Source organism: Podarcis bocagei (assembly GCF_964188305.1).
Source record: "Podarcis bocagei genome assembly, chromosome: 2".
Lineage (NCBI taxonomy): Eukaryota > Metazoa > Chordata > Lepidosauria > Squamata > Lacertidae > Podarcis > Podarcis bocagei.
In genome coordinates, this window is record NC_138126.1 from 67,408,248 (window position 1) to 67,424,746 (window position 16,499).

Sequence of the window (16,499 nt, forward strand, 5' to 3'; positions counted from 1 at the left end):
AACTCATAAAGGACTTTGGGTTGGTGAAAAAAGGGCCTGTCAGCTTGCTAGAGGACAATCAAAGTTGCTTGAAGCTGACGCAGAGTGAGAAGTTCCTGGCCAGAATGAAACACATTGGGGTTAAATACCACTACATACGCCAGATGATCCAGGATGGACTTGTGGAACTATCCTACTGCAGCACCCAAGAGATGACTGCTGACATCCTGACGAAACCCCTACCAAGAGAGAGTTTCCAGAATCTACGTGTCAAGCTGGGACTCTGGGTGGTTGAATAAAGTTGTTTATGTTTTGTATATGTTGTATTGCCTGAGAAGGGGTATGTGGGATGTAAACACAGGAGCAGTCAATGACAACATTCCTAGAGTGTACACGTTAGAACATGGGGAGGGATGTCTGTCCAGCAAGCAGGTAAACTTCCTGGGGACGGACTTCCTCCGCATGTGACCAGAGGTGGGTGTGGCCTCACCTGTGCAGGTAATGACAAAAGCACAGGGCAGGCAGCCATCTCTCTCTCTCTGCCATCACCTTTCGAAGAAGCAGGATGCCCTCTTGGCTCTCAGCCAAGAGAGGAGAGGGCTATCTTCCTATAAGATAGATTCTAAGTGTATTTTACCTTTTTAAGCCTGTCTGCCATCTGGGATCATACTGTGAACAGATCGTGAGTAAACTCTTTATACTTTTATAAAGACTGTGTTGTGTCTTGTATTTTAAGAGGGAACAAAGGGGAAATTACCAGAGTAATTATTATAGAGGTTCTAGCGAACCTGTGCACACGTTACCGTTGCGAACAAAAGGGGAATGTCTATAAACTCTGCTGATATTTTGGGAACTTGTTAGCACAAGTTGGACAAGGATATAATTAGTCAATATATCCTCTCCTGCACCCCAGAACATTCCCACAGTAATGACCTAGGGCCTGAAAGTACTCCCTTGAAAATCTGCCCCCTGCAGTTTGATGTTTCAGCACATGGGGAACTGTTCCTGGCAAGGAGCTCCATTTTCGAGAGTCAGGGCAAATTTACGTGTGTGAGGAGGGGTTTCATTATTTTCTGATGCTTACGATCCGTTTCTTTTCTCTTCGCTCTGCACCCTGCCTATTCACGTGGTGTTGAAAATGCCCACAGACTCAGCCATGCTTCTCTGTTATTCTCAGTTTGAGTACTTTTCTGTCATTTTAAAAAAAGCAGTACACCGTATTTGACTTGATGTCAGCGTGAATAAAATAAATAGCTTTGACCTTGTGCTTAACAGAGGCCCTGGGCTTTTATCCAGGAACTCCTGCCATGAGATAAAGCAGGCTGCAGAGCTAGTAAGTGGCATCCAGAAAGATACCCTGGGTCTTGTATCTTCTGTTTGTAGTCTTTGTATTTCCGGCTCATAGTGGTAAATAAAAATATTACAGTAGGTTATCTTTTGGTAAAGCCAGATTTATTTATTTAAAAATGATGTCTGTAGCGATGCAGAATACATGAGCTGACATATCTTCAGTATCGGCCTAATGAGGCATGACTACTAGTATTTATTTACTGCATTTATATACCACCTTTTGCTCTAAGGAGCTCAAAGTGATATCCGCCTCCGCTTTTAATCCCCACAACAACTCTGAGGTAGGTTCGGCTGAGAGGCACTGACTGGCCCAAAGCCAGGAAAAAGCAGGATAGGAACCCTGGGAAAGAATAAGATACTGGATGCTCTGGGGATGGCAAGGAAGGCCTCACATTAGATGGGATGCTCTTTCACCACACATCAATTGGTAGCCATGTTCACATGCTCATCTAGAGAGGAGCCTCTTTGAATGGTAGAGAAGCAGACATGCCCCATTCTACACAGTAAGATACATGTGGTGTGTGCATAGGATCATAAGACACTGTGTGTTCCCACCCACGTTTTTGATGAGAACAATTGGGCTTATGTGTGGGACATTTGCATTATGTTACATTACGGGTGTGTTGCGCATGCCTGCTTCTGCACCATATGAGGGAAACCAGTTCAATGCCTCCCAGATGGATATATAAACTGCCTCCATTAAACTCTGCTGTGATTGAATTGTTGTGGTGCAATAGCAGAACCTATGGTGTTTGATGGCTAATTCACACATTGAAGTGGGGACAAATGTGGGCCAGTCTGGTGCAGTGGTTAGAGTGCCACACTAAGATCTGGGAGGCCAGGATCTGAATTAGGCACTGCATCACATCCTTCAAATGTATAGATAGTAGAGGCTGTCTTACATCAACATACTGTATCAAATACCCACAATGAATTAGTCTTTGATGCTAGGGTTCATGCAAGGTGAATGTGTTTGAATTTATACTGACCCTTGTCTTTGGACAACTATTTTAGGAACTGTTACAACTGGGCAATTCTATTTGGGATATATTCTTATGGCCTGGGGTTAAGTGATACAGAGATGTGAGTTTAAAAAGTGCTAACTGGACCTACTGTGTTGATTTTCATTATTTTAGATTTTTGAATTAAAGCTGTTCACTGATTAAATTTTTAGTTGATTAATCATTAGGTTTCACTCAATCAATTAAATGTGCATATCAGCAAACCTCAACCTGACCATCGGACTGTTAGTTAATAAATGTAATTCAAGTTGTATACCAGCAAAATCTCAATCTGGGTGCTGTTTGGAAGACGATGGAGGTGTGAGATAAATTTACATTTAATAAACAAAGCTACTCATTTGTTCCATCATGACTTCATAAAGTGTTAGCTATGACATGCTGATCGAAACTAAGTTCATTTTGCTCTATCAATTGCAATAATCTAATCTCAACACATGTGGCTAAGATAAAGAGAGGGTGGTAAAAGCTTTTCTGTCTCTCTTTGCTGGTGCTCCATCCTTACAAGAACTTTAATGTGCTCAAGATATTAGATATATCAGAATGAGTAATCAGGCAATGACCTTTTAAAACCCATTAGTATCAGAAATGTTACAGCTGCCCAATTGTCTCCAAGGTCTTTGTTTCTCTGCTGCCTGGTCTCTCATGAGTAATTTGTCTAGCAGAAAACAAACAGCTCAGAACCAGGGCATATCAACAGAGGTTTGCTACTGGTTGTGAACCAATAATGAAATGTGTTGATGTAATTTCATTTTTTGATCTCATCTTCTACTGTTCCATCTTTCCCTCATACTAGAAGTACAGTTAGCTTCCAGTCAGACTGAGCAACTAGGTCTCAGGCTGATGTATTCCAGGAGTAGTCACCATAGTTCCAGATGTCCTGTTGTCCTAACAATTGGCCGTGCTAGCTGGGGCTGATGGAATGTGGAATCCAACAACATCTGGAGAGGACCTTCTTGGCTACCTCCCCTTTAAATAGTCCACGGCGGGGGAAAAGCATCAACGAATGCTCAAGTACCTATTTCGTGTACCTGTATTTGAATACAGGTGTTCAGCTACACCATGGCATAAACTAGTCTACCAAATTTGGGGGCAGAACTCTGTAAAACTCTGCAGAGCCTGCATGTGTGTCTGTGCTCAGGGGAAAGAGGGTTCTTCCAAGCAACCCTCAAATTGAGGACTGTCCTCTGCAAAGCAGGAGATACAGCCACCCTACTGAACCCACTTTCCACAATTAGTTGTGCCCAGCCATAACCCAAATTCCACATTTATTTCTGGAATTCCATGGCAAGCTGGAAGAAACTGAAACCAACCACTAAGGATCTGCTTGGGATAATTGTATAATATGCTCAGACAGCATATAGATGCTAGCATATGGGATTGTGTGAGAGACAGGCGCCAAGTGTCACGGATTCTTTTTCTCCTGATCTCTTTAAGTTTGCAGTCTTCACCTGGCCTGCCAAGTAGCAGCAGTAGATGAATAAATTGCCTACATATGTTTTATTTATGCAGAGTGTACTTGCTTTCAGAGAGACTTCTTTAACCAGTTCAACTACTTAATTTTTTACAAGACTTCCTCCACCCACAACACTCAAAAGTAGTGCTTGAAGGAGGGAAACACAATGAGAATCTGTCTGTGTCACTCTAAATTCCCTTCTTGGACAGCCTTATGAATTAAGCACGGAGAATGCATGTTTATATTCCACATAAATAATATCATACTCTTTTCTCTTAGGCATTTTCAAGTATACCTAGAAATCAGAAAGTAGAATTTGCCCATTGTTCCCACACACACACTATAAAGGAATCAACAACAGCAAAAAGGAAAATGAAGAAATGTTGCAGTGGGAAGCAAAATGGCACTGACCCAAAATAAATATCTTTATTAAAACTGCCATTTGCATCAGGATTTTTAAATGGTTTAGTCTCCAGATCAATGCACCCTGCATCAACTTCTGCACCAAAATGCCCGAGCCAGGGAAACTGAGGTAGCAGACCCACCACTGCGGTGGATCCTTGCTTCTGAAGTTGGGTTGTCATCTTTGATCAGACAAAATACAGGATAGGTCAGGCAAAATAAAGGACAGGTAGGTGTGGGGAGGGGTTCGCCACGTTCAGCCTTCTGCCTCCCTCACCACTGCAGTCCTGCTCTTCCCCTTGACTCATGTAGATGGGCAGGGGCAAGGGATAGACATCTGGCTCCCATGGGTGGCTTGAGTTACAGCGCTAGCCTCTTGCCCATGCTTGCATCGGAAGGGAATCAAGTATGGAGGGGGAGAAGTCAGGTTGGGGTGGAAGAGGGAGCTAAGCAGTGGAAGACCTGCACCATGCTAGACTGGAGGGCAGTGGTACCAGTAAGAAAGAAAGAAGGAGAGGGCAAAGGTTGGAGAGGAGGTTACTCTTTCCCCCTCTTCTCTGTTGTCACTCACGCCAGGCCAAGCTCCTCATCAGCCACACCAACAGTGACACAACTGCCATTTTGGGCTGGTCAAGCTCGAATACAGGAAAAATATGTGTCCTGTTTGAAGTCCAAATGAGACAGGGGACAATTTTTGTCCCAAACCAGGGTATCCTGTTTTTCTAGGGGGAGGTGGCAACCTTCTTCTTAAGCCTCAGCCCTCTGGAGTTCCTCTTTCCATTTCCTGGCAGCCATTTCCCTTCTCCGTTTCTGTCACCCGCCCACCACCAACTCCTCTGAATGGCTGAGCTCAAAACCTCTAGGTGTTTGGGAAATGTAGCAGCTGGAATTCCAAAGCTCTTTCTATTTTAAGCCCCCTCTCTCACAACAGGGTTATCATATGAGGAAGAAAGGAAACACAATAAATGCTCTAAGCTATGGGTTGCCACCAACTGCCTAAAGATGGCTGACAGGGCTTCATCAAAGGCCTGACTATTGGAACTAGGCAGAAAGGAACACACCCTGTAAAGGATGTGTTTCTAATTTGCTTAGTGGAGCAAGTGGGAGGTGCAACCAATTCAAGAATCTCATTCTTCATTTTAAGGAAGCAAGTTTCCCTGCTTCAACTTAATCACACTGGAGGTGAAAGTTATGAAAGAAATGTCCCATTCCACGTGATTCCGGACACACACACACACCCCGCGCTATCTCAAAGACTGCATATTCAGAGAAAATTACTAACCTTGGAGATATGTCACATCCTTGTTGCATAAAAGCTCCCAGGGAAAACCAGAGACTGTTAAATATTCCAAATTCATTTGTTTGGTCATTGGCTGGCTGATCCCGGCCTTCCTCGACCTCCTCGTTATGCCATTCATAAGGACTGAAGCGACTGACCAGAAAGAGGACAACGCTTACTCCAATGTAGGCAAAAACTATACACATCCAAATCTCATAAGCTAAGGGATCCAGAAAGGAAAAGACTCCAGGCTTGGACTTTTGTGGTTTTTTAATCATGATAGATATGCCCAGGCTCATAAATGGCTTGGAAAAGTCTATAACTTCCTCTCGCACTAGAGTGATGGTCAGTGGTGCGACAGCCACATCAGCTTTCTGAAAATTAAAAAGAGATTAAAGTGAGACCAATGTTTTGAAGATCCGCAATGTACCAATGTTTCAAGATTTTGTTACCAAATTGTTTTTTTTTTTTTGTTTTGCATTAAATAATATTTTCACTTTCCGTTTATATGTATCACGGTTGTATTGGTTTTCTTCTGTGAAAATTGATTTTCAGACACAATGAATTTTTCTTTAAAGCCAGTTTGGAAAAAGCTTGAAAGTGTGGGTTATATTTTGTACAGAAACCTCAGTTTGCCTTCTTTCTTTATCAGATTCTTTTGATGAGTTGACATTTATCTCTGTGCCAGGCTAACCAGCATGGTTCTCTCCAGACATTACTGGGCTTCCATCAGCCAAAACACAGCATGATCAGGGATGACGTGAGTTGTAGTCCAACATCATTTGCAAAGCTTCATGTTGGCCCACCCTGTCTTACTGTAAGGTTTTAAATAAAAATTATCCCAGTGTGGATTGGTACTAGTTTCTTTCCCATTATTAATCATTATTGATAACGAATGTGGGGCTTCCCTTGTGCTTTGAGCAAGAAGCTGCTAAATGCTGCAGCAGAGTCGATGAAAGGAGTGAGGCCCTATCAGCTTATAACTCTGCTCTGAGACCTGCATTGGTTGCCCATTTGCTACTGGGCCAAGTTCAAGGTGCTGCTGTTAGTTAACAGTGTGGTTGCAGGATTGCCTTACCCATGTATGCTCACTTGACTACTTCAATATGCAGAACTAGCAATGCTACAGGTGCCATATAATACTTGTTCCATACGTGCAAGAAATCTTTCATTATAGCAGTACCTGCACTTTGGAACTCCCTGTCTATTGACATCAGGCAGGTGCCTTTGCTGAACCCTTTTTGGAACCTGAGTAAAACATTTTTGTTCAGGAAAGGCCATTCAGACATGCAAAAGTTACAGGTGTTTTATTTCTTTTTAGCAACTATTCATTCTGAATATTTTAAAATACTTCTTGTTAAGTTTTTTTATTCAATAATTTTAATATTTCATATTTTGTATGAAACTGCTTTGTGGTTTCCTCAGAAGTGAATGTTAAATAAGTGTTTTAGAATGGAAATACTAGTATTTTTCCTTCCTAACAAACCTTTCAACTGATGGATAGGCTTCCACGAGTGATGCTGCAATCTATTACCTGTGACATCTCCATTCCTTAATTCCTTACTTAATGTTGCCATTCAGAAATGACATGATAGTAACAAGCCTTAACTACAAAAGCGAAAGAGGAGACTTTCCTGCTGGCACTGTGCCTGACCATTTATTTTCATCAGGATATATTCACTATTAACTAACAGTTGACACAAATAATTTCGGTTGACTGAAAATAGTTCAACTTAGGTGGCTTTTTGCCAGCTGCACAGGATCATTAATGACACACCACATTGACTCGCACAGATTTTAATATTTGTCTTGCTGTGATTGGTGAATAATGATCAGCCATGCAGGACCTGAACACAAATGGGTAGTGACTTGATGCAAAATCATCTGAAATTTCCAGGGTTCATCTAACGATGGACTTGGGGATGTCCTTGTTTCATTAGCTGTTACAGTTTTTAAGCCACAGGATGAGAATGAGAGAAACTTACTCCATATACTAGCTCCCCGACCATGCCATTCCACATTTTAGTCTCAGGATCTCGTGCTCCATACTTCCGATCAGCGACAACCTGCAAGCTGTAGTTGTAGCCAACATGTTTTGCGATCTCAGCAGCTAACTCTACGCAATAACCTTCATACCTCAAATTTCCTTGCAATGGCTCATTGGTCTTCTTTTCCATCACATACGGAGCTTCCTGGGAGAAACAGAACAGTTTACAGAGCCACGTTTAACCTTCTGGATGCATATCATGCTAACGTCATGTGGGAAAGAGGCTGGCTATAATACTTTACAGGTGACTTATGAAAGAAAAGAGTTTTTAGTGTTCCCACCGTAAACTCCAAAAAAAGAAAAGCAGGGAAAACATTCAATTCCCTCAAATTCTATAATTCTATTCAAATAACCAGTGAGTTCAAGGATAGCTTGATATCCTTCACAGAACTATAGATTCACACAGCCACCTCCACAGGCATCCAGGATCTCCTGCCCTTATCTATGATGCACTGCTTCCTGGCAGAAAGTCAGGAAAAGAATCAGGACATCCTGTGGCTAGGTAATGAAAGGATCAGTTTCCTATCAATCTTTGGGAGGACTCTGATGTGGGTATAGCTCATCTTTAGTTTTGAGTTTCGTTTATCTATTGTTTCAAGTACCTATTTCATGTACCTATTGTTTCAGTCAAGTGAAAGGAGTCCCACAGTAATTTATAAAAAAGTGAAATGCAAAAATGTGTAATAAAATATTGAGAAAAACAATAAAGACATATTAAAATGTTCACCTAAAATTACTTGAAACACACAATATCCAGACACACCCCATGCAAGAAGACCCAGCAGAAACAGCTCCTAAAAGCCAGACCACATGTATCATCCAAATGCCTGGGGAAATAAAAATGTTGGCACCAGGCGAGCTTCCTTGGCATTTCCTAATCAAGGAACTACCACAGAAAAGGCCCATTTGCTGGTTAATACCCTTTGGACATCTCTTGGAGGGGTCACAGATGCTGATTTCAGGTCTGAGTAGGTTTTTATGGAGAAAGGCAGTCCTTTAACTATTGTGGTTCTGAAGCATGCAGGGCTTTACTGGTCAAAACCAGTACTTTATAGGTCAAAGCCATGTCCATGGCTTCTTCCTTTCAGATGCTTGGCAGCTGCTACTCCCAAAACATGAGGATGGTGCTTTAGCCGCCTGACCGTTCAGCATTCCTTGCAGCGCTCCCAATACATAGAACAAATATCCCAGCTAATGAAGCAATGTCCTTTATAGGCACTGCCCTTTAAAAGCAGAAGACACCAATAATGACAGAGGAAATAGCAGTTTAGCCATGCCAACTGTAAAACCAGTCCTAACCATGATGCATATTGGAAAGAGAATGCAAATCCTAGACAGCATTGGGCAACAATTTCCATAATCATGGCAAATGAGGACAGAACATTCTGCACTGTTTGCATTTCTCTACAAATTGCAGTATCCTCATGCCGATATGGGAATCTGTTCAAGAGCTTAAAAATTCGTTACAAGATTTGGATAGATTCCAGTTCTTCCCACTGATTTTGCAATGCTAGAGCACAATGGTAGTTCATATTAGATAGGTTGTGTCCAATTAAGTCCGACTCAGAGTAGACTCACTGAAATTAACGAACCTAAGTTAATCGTGGTTGGTTTTTTTGGGGGGGAGGGTACACATTATTTTATTCAGCAAGCTGCTTTGAGAGGGTGCCATCCTGAAAGATAGCCTAAGAATATTGTAAAACAAGCAAGCAAGCAAATGAATGAATGAATAACTATTCCCATGGGAATAGTTTGCTGTAATAAATAATGGTGCACCTTGATCTATACTTTTTTTTGCAGTAATTAACTTTCCCCCTCCCCACCTCAAAATGTTTATTGCCATATTTACTCATAGATTTCATCTTTTGACCTGGTTATCAAGTGATTCAACGACTAAGATTACCTTTCCATGTTATTCACCCACCTTCTCAAAGACACCTTCACTGATCATTGCTCTCATTCGTCTGCCTTTATCTCTCCCCCCCTTTCCACTCCCATTGTAGACATAAGGATGCTGAAATACTTACTAGAATAGTTGTAACAATGTAGACCCTATCCTGTAGAGTTGTGGTTTCATTTGCTCCTTGTTGATCTATGGCTGTTGGGACAAGTTTTTCATCTTCATTCCAATAGCCAATCTAATAATGACAAAGAGATCATGGCATATCTTTGACATAAAGATAGTTTCCAAAATGCCTGGAATGTAATACTAGTGAGAATACCCACTCTAAAGCATGGTGAGAAATAAATCACTCACTTTAAGTTTCCTGTTGACCCTGACACTTTAAAGGCATGGCAGCAAAATCATGACCTATTTTGCAAAGTGTTATTATGCTGATGGAAACATATACGGGCCTTTTCAATTTATTCCTGGTTCTGAGGGGGCCCTGTCTTTCCTGTTTCCAGGAATGTGGTGGTGAAATAATTAATGTAAGATTAGATTCCTCTGGTGTAATTCACTCTCCTAACCCTGTTGTACTTTAAAATTGAATTGATGCATACTTTCCCAACAGGGGGAAAAAATGCCTTGCAAACTCCTACACAAAATCTTCACCTCTCAGACTATGGTATGGAATGGAACAAAGCTATCTACCACAGTTCTCTGAATTTTGCATCAGAATTCTCAGCACTTTAAATGTAATAAAATGACTTTTGAGGGAAAATTAGAAGCAGCTTTCCCAGTGAGGCAAAGTGGCAATGTTAGGTTCTTGGTAGCTGTGTCACTGAAGCCCCATCATTCAGCCCGGACACTGAGGTCCAACTCTGAGGGTCTTCTGGCAGTTCCCTCACTGCGAGAAGTGAGGTTACAGGGAACCGGGCAGAGGGCCTTCTCGATGCCTGCCTTGTGGAATGCCCTCCCATCAGATGTCAAAGAAATAAACAACTATCTGACTTTTAGAAGACATCTGAAGGCAGGACTGTTTATGGAAGTTTTTAATGTTTGATATTTTATCGTGTTTTTAATGTTCTGTTGGGAGCCGCCCAGAGTGGCTGGGGAAACCCAGCCAGATAGGCGGGGTATAAATAATGAATTATGATTATGATTACTGGAAGAAAGAGGGGTGAGGCAGCAGGGAGGTCAAGGCTGTGTAGCTGCCCTGAGAAGAGCACCAGATTGGCTCTGCCCATGTGCCCACAGAGTCCCAGCCTTTCTGTGATCTTGCCCCTCTCCCTCCTAGTAAGCAGCAGCAACACCACTGCCAGAAAGCTAGAATCATGGCTCCGCTGCTTCTGGAGAAAATTCAGATTACAATATTTAGGAAAATAAGCATTTAAGTTATGTAGTCTGATAGGATAAAAAATGAATCACAGTTTGATTAATGTGGAAATGAAACAGAATGGAATTGTGGCTAGAAAACATGGAGAAGTGACACAGCTCATAAGCAGACAGATTCATCCAGACAAAATTTACTCGTATATATTTCTCGCAACAGAAGCTAACTTTTGAGAAGAAATGTTCTTAAAAACAAGTTGCAGTTCGAAGATTACTCTCTTCAGTTTTCAAAGACAAAGTAGCCCGTTACCTTTCTGATCCCATCATGTTTCATTTCAATCACATGAAGGGTGTAATTGGTCCGATGTCCTTTCTCATTAAACTGGACGTTACCAGTCAGTCCTTCAAAGCGCACCTTAAAAAAAATACAGGAATCTGTTAAAAGATAAAGTTTGTTATGGACTTTAGGTATTTTTCCTCCAGCCAAATCTTTAACATCAGATCAAACCCGCATATGAGTGTATCAAAATCTTTGTATACCAAATCTGGATATGGTAATATCTAAGCTGACAAGGTTGCTTCTCAGTCCTAACTGCACTGCAAAGAGTGGATATGGAGAAACGTTCCTATATATTTCCACCTGGTGTCTTAGTAGAATTCTCCTTACTACCTGGCAAGGTGATCATGATTTGATTGGTTCTGCAAGCTTGGCTAGTTATGTACAATGGGTTAGAATTCCATCAGTGAAAGATACAGTAGGGCTGTGTACAGACTAACTCATTCCTAGCACAAAAATGTAATCATTCTCAATCCAGAATAATTTATGCTCATATTCAACATGCTGTCTTCAATGTCAATTGATTATACATCTTGTTGTCTAGAAGAATAGGTGTGGTTATTTACACGCATTTGACCCCACCACCTGCTTGATTAGGTTATCTACACCTTTTCCTTCCTGCTTCTGCCCCAGGTGAACAAAGAAAGAAGTGATGATTGAGGTCCTGGTAAACACCCACCCATAACATTGGGCAGGTGTGGATACATCCCCCAATGCCAGGACTACCTACGTCTGTTTTCCAATGGACGCATTTCAGGATAATACAGAATCAACCTGCAATGCACTTTTACTTTCAGAACAAAACCAGTTTTTTAGGAAGCACTTTTCAAGAGCAAAAGCTATGCTATAGATTTAGATCTCACACGGACCACACAGAAACAAGCAAGTACTCAGTCTCTATTGATTCCATGCATCATGGATATGCAGAATTATATAGTGATGCGCAATGATGTTAACACAGATAATAAATCACTGTGTAGTAGACGAAAAGTGAAAGCTACTCTGCTTCAGCAGTCAAGGAAGCAGTGGAGCAAGCCGATTGGGCACCAGGGGCGGTGTGCGTGGGTGCCCTGTGCCCAGGAGCAGGGCCAGCCACCTGCAGGAGTGGGGCGAGCCAGGGCAGGACATTCCGCAGGGCCTCCAAGGAGTCTGCCTGCCTCCTCCCACTCAGCCATCCTACAGCTGAGGGAGAGGTGGCGGGCGGACTGTTTGGGACAACGTGGAGCCTGTGAGCGCCCAAGCCACTGCGTCACTCCCAGGAGATACACGTGGCTTGGGTGCACTGCAGTCCCTGTGGTGAGTGCCACCCAGCATTTTGTTACCCCCCTCAGTGGTGACAACCAGGATGGCCCGCCCCCACCGAACCCCCTTCCTTTCCCCTGAGTCACGGGAGAAGGGGACTTACTTAGCCTTATCTCTGATACGTTTCATTTACAGAGAACATTCAAACATGTCATCCACCCTCAGCAGTGTGAAATTTTATAATCCAGGAATTATTCCACTACAGTGGGGCCCCGCAAGACGAATGCCTCGCAAGACGAAAAACCCGCTAGACGAAAGGGGTTTCTGTTTTTCGATGCGCTTCACAATACGAATTTCCCTATGGGCTTGCTTCGCAAGACGAAAACGTCTTGCGAGTCTTGTGATTTTTTTCGCTTTCCCCCCCTTTTTCTAAGCCGCTAAGCCGCTAATAGCCTTTTAGCCGCTAAGCCGCTAAGCCTTTAATAGCCGCTAAACCGCTAATAGCGATAATCCGCTAAGCTGCTAATAGGGTTGCTTTGCAAGACGAAAAAACCGCTAGACAAAGAGACTCGCGGAACGGATTATTTTCGTCTTGCGAGGCACCACTGTACATGCTATTCCTGCACATTTGACACAGCCAGTGCCTACTGATGTATAAAAATGGAGATCATAGCTACCTATGCTCATTAAAGATTTCTGGAGGACTGGAAATAAAGTTTGGTGAGCTTATGAACAAGACCTCCACGGAAATGCATTTCTCTCCAAATGTCTTTAGAGGTCTTTTCTTTTTCAAGTTTTATTTTCCTAAATTGGCAGGTCAAAGTTTACCACTCAACTTTGGATCTTCAATCTGACTGTAAATTTTCAGTGTTCATGGCTGTTAATGATTCAACAGGATGCATCCAGTTTGCATCCCATAAAATACTGATTGTATCATGCCAATGTTAAGGAAGTAAAGGGACAACTGGATTTATTTATTTTTTTGCATATTTGAAAGACTTCTCATTGAAAAATAACAGATTCTGCACCACAGTTGGCTTTCTGACCTGTTGCAGAGCTCTCTGGATGTCAATCCCTTGTCCCCAAGGGACAGCTGGATTTGCTAGGCAGTCCCCTGCATTCCCACGGCGAGAGATGTCAATCCGCTGTTTCCTGAGACTCTGAAAAGCTTCTGCCATTACTCGAACTCCATCATACGTAAGAGCAGATGTGTACTAGAAAACAGAAAAAAAGATATGTCCTCCCTATTAGGGCCAGAAACTTGGAAACTCATGCTCCTTTTTCCAAAAGAGGAACCTACAAATTAAAGCTAATTTAACAGAATTTAATTTCAAGCTGTAGTTTGAATGGGCTTTCACTAGTATCAGTTCAAATGAAAATATTGTGGGAATATGTCAGCAAGCTAGGATCAGGTGCTTTGTAATTAAAAGAACAATTGCATGAGACTTTGTTGTTTGAGCTAAAGACTAGGCCTCTATGCTTGGCTTTGACTGATGTCCAGTACAATCCTGCACATGTCTGCTCAGATGTAAGGCCAACTGAGATCAGTAGGACTTACCCAAGTAAATGTTGGGCAGTGACTTCAACCTTGCGTTCTGAAGGGATCAGCTGCCAATCCAGCTGTGTCTGTACCTGCCCCACACCTGATGACATGTGTAGGGCAAAGTGGTATGATTTGGGAGAAACAGCCTCGTCGGCCAAATTGGGACCTGTGTTGATCCAAATTTGGCCAGAGGATTGGAGGTTCCAGACTTGCTGGTTTCATATCCTGTGATTTGTAGACCCAACTGAATTCCAGTTTTGGAAGCCCACCCCCTGCCGGTATTCATTTCAATTTTAGATTTTAATGTCTTGGACTTCATGGTTAGGAGGAACTTATGTTGTACATGAAGAAATGATGTACCAGAAGGTAAGGCACAGAGCTGAGTTGGAGATCTGATAGAATGCTATGCTTGAAAATTGTTATTGCTGCTTTTAAAAAAGGTTTACATTTTGAACACTAATTCAAAGCTAAACAATTATGGACATAGCCAGGGAGCGTGATCCCAAACAGTAGTATTTCACTATGCACATTTTTTAAAAATTTATACCCTGTCTTTCCTCCCAGGCCAAGCAAATTACTTTAAGCTTGCAATTCTGCTTACTGGTACTTGGAAATGCAACCTAGTGGAATCATTTTTCCAAGTAAACGTGTTTAGAATTGGGTTGTCAGTCTGACATATTCTCTCTCCTAGCAGCAAAACAGAAGCCCAGAGATGTGGGAGTTCAGCTAATATTGTTTTAGAAAAGGAAGTATGCTTGATTCACAAAGCCAAATTTATGTCCAAAAGATTCCTCGTGTGCCAGGGTGTATATATACAGTATAGATATACAGATATATGGGTATATACTGTATATATTTCAAAAGACAGTACTTCTAGAAATTATCAGGCTTCAGGGAATCTGATCCCTCTCCCTCACGGCAGGCTGCCAGTAATAGAGATACAAGAAGCTCTTACCAAAGTCTTTTATTCACAGAGAGAAGCTTAGAAATGTTGCCTCTCAGGTAATGGCATTGCTCCAAGTAATCTCCTCCCCCCTTTCCCTCTCAGTCGTCAGCAGTGCCACCCCCTTTACGGTGGCTGCTTGGTGCCAATTGCCTCTTCGCTTTCTGCTCTACCACTTTCACTGGTCGCCAGGTTCTGGGAGAAGGGTGGGTGGGTTGGGGGTTGGAATGCTTTCTAGTGATAACGTGTCAGCCAGCTGCTCTGGTTCTCCTCCCCCCCCTCTTCTCCCATTATCTCCCAGCTTTGCCACTCTTCTGTCTCAGCGCCATTACCTTCTGCAAACCACTGTTGTAAAGCTATACTGTCCTGGGAGACGTGGGGGGGGGGAAGGGGGCGGTCTCCACCATTCCTTATCAGTCCAGTCCCTGACAGAAATTGATAGAACTATTTCACTCTGCCATATAGTACTTTGTCCTTATAGAAACAAAAATCAATTGAAGCTGTTTTGCCCCCTCTTCCAGGCTGAAGCATCTCTTCTAAGAGTTTCTGTTAGTGGTTCCCCATTGCTCAAATACGTGGCTCATGTCGCCCAGAAGCCATGCATTCAGTATCATGGGCCTGATTCTGTGGAACTCCCTCCTGGCTGAGATTACTCAGCCCCCCTCCCAGCTGAATCCCAGGCACTTGTTACATACCTTTATATTTCAGCAGGCATTTTCAGCTTTCTACTTTTGTGATTAATTTTAACTGATTCTATCCACTGTATTATTATTTTTTTGTAATATTACTGTACACTACTTAGAAACTTCAATGTTGAGCAGTATATATATGATTTAAATAAATGAAGAGTTGTTCAATTCTTCTTCTTTTTATATCACACGGAGGTCCTCTCTTGATTAAGCAAGCAAAATGTCATCTGACCAACAAGTTTGTTGTGATTTGGTACGAACATTAAAACTCTGAGTTTCTGATTTCAAATGGAAAGCATGTTAATGACAAGAGTGCAGCGCTAAGGCTACCTCAGAGAAACGGTTTTCAGTACCACTTGCCTTTGGCCTCTTCCAGTCCACACGAGGTTGTTCCCTGGCATCATTGCTCTTCCACTGTTGCATGATCCTGGCTGGGATGGTGTCTGTATAATTCACCAGCTGGAATCCAGTCACATTTGCACCACTTTCCTTGAATTTCCCTAAGTCGATATCCATGAAGCCCTAAAGAAGGAGGAGGAGAGAAGCAAAACAAAGAGGTGAACCAAAGTTCCAAGGACTGTATGATGTGCATATCATTGTATCAATGTTCTACATCTTTGTAATGCTGCGGTGCTACAAAACTGGTTGCACTTATTTCATGAAAGTGTGGCTTCCTGTGTGGAGCCATCTGTCCCCCATTTCCTCAGCCTTGAGTAGTGCTCTGAACTGAATATACAGTCACTGGAAACAAAACCTGGTAGCCTTAGCTATGACAGGATCCCCCACATTATACAAGCATTTCCCACCAGAGATGGGAGGATCATCAGTTTTGGTTCTCAATGCTTCTCATTTTCCCATTCTTAAATGAAGTTCTCCACATTTCTGCGGGCAAGTTGCTTTTTAAAAAATAAATAAATAATCCTCATGAAAATCAATCAGCATTATAGTGCAAATTTATTCTAACAAAATATTTTTTGCGCAAGATTTTGGCTAATGTAC

At 42.2% G+C, this 16,499-nt stretch overlaps 1 protein-coding gene across 7 annotated transcripts in view; it reads right to left on the bottom strand.

Moving 5' to 3' along the window:
• The window catches only part of GRIA1 (glutamate ionotropic receptor AMPA type subunit 1), a 206,045-nt gene that overhangs the window by 50,045 nt on the left and 139,501 nt on the right, over nt 1–16,499 (bottom strand). For all 7 annotated transcript variants that reach the window (XR_014004672.1, XM_081181116.1, XM_081181117.1 and 4 more), the window contains exons 6-11: nt 15,861–16,022; nt 13,372–13,539; nt 11,057–11,161; nt 9,560–9,670; nt 7,471–7,677; nt 5,489–5,859 (exon numbers count right to left, since the gene is read on the bottom strand). Coding sequence is in view for 6 of the 7 variants with exons in the window: in XM_081181116.1 (XP_081037242.1) it covers nt 5,489–5,859; nt 7,471–7,677; nt 9,560–9,670; nt 11,057–11,161; nt 13,372–13,539; nt 15,861–16,022 (1,124 nt within the window). In the remaining variant the exon portion in view is untranslated. The remainder of the gene's footprint in view (nt 1–5,488; nt 5,860–7,470; nt 7,678–9,559; nt 9,671–11,056; nt 11,162–13,371; nt 13,540–15,860; nt 16,023–16,499) is intronic.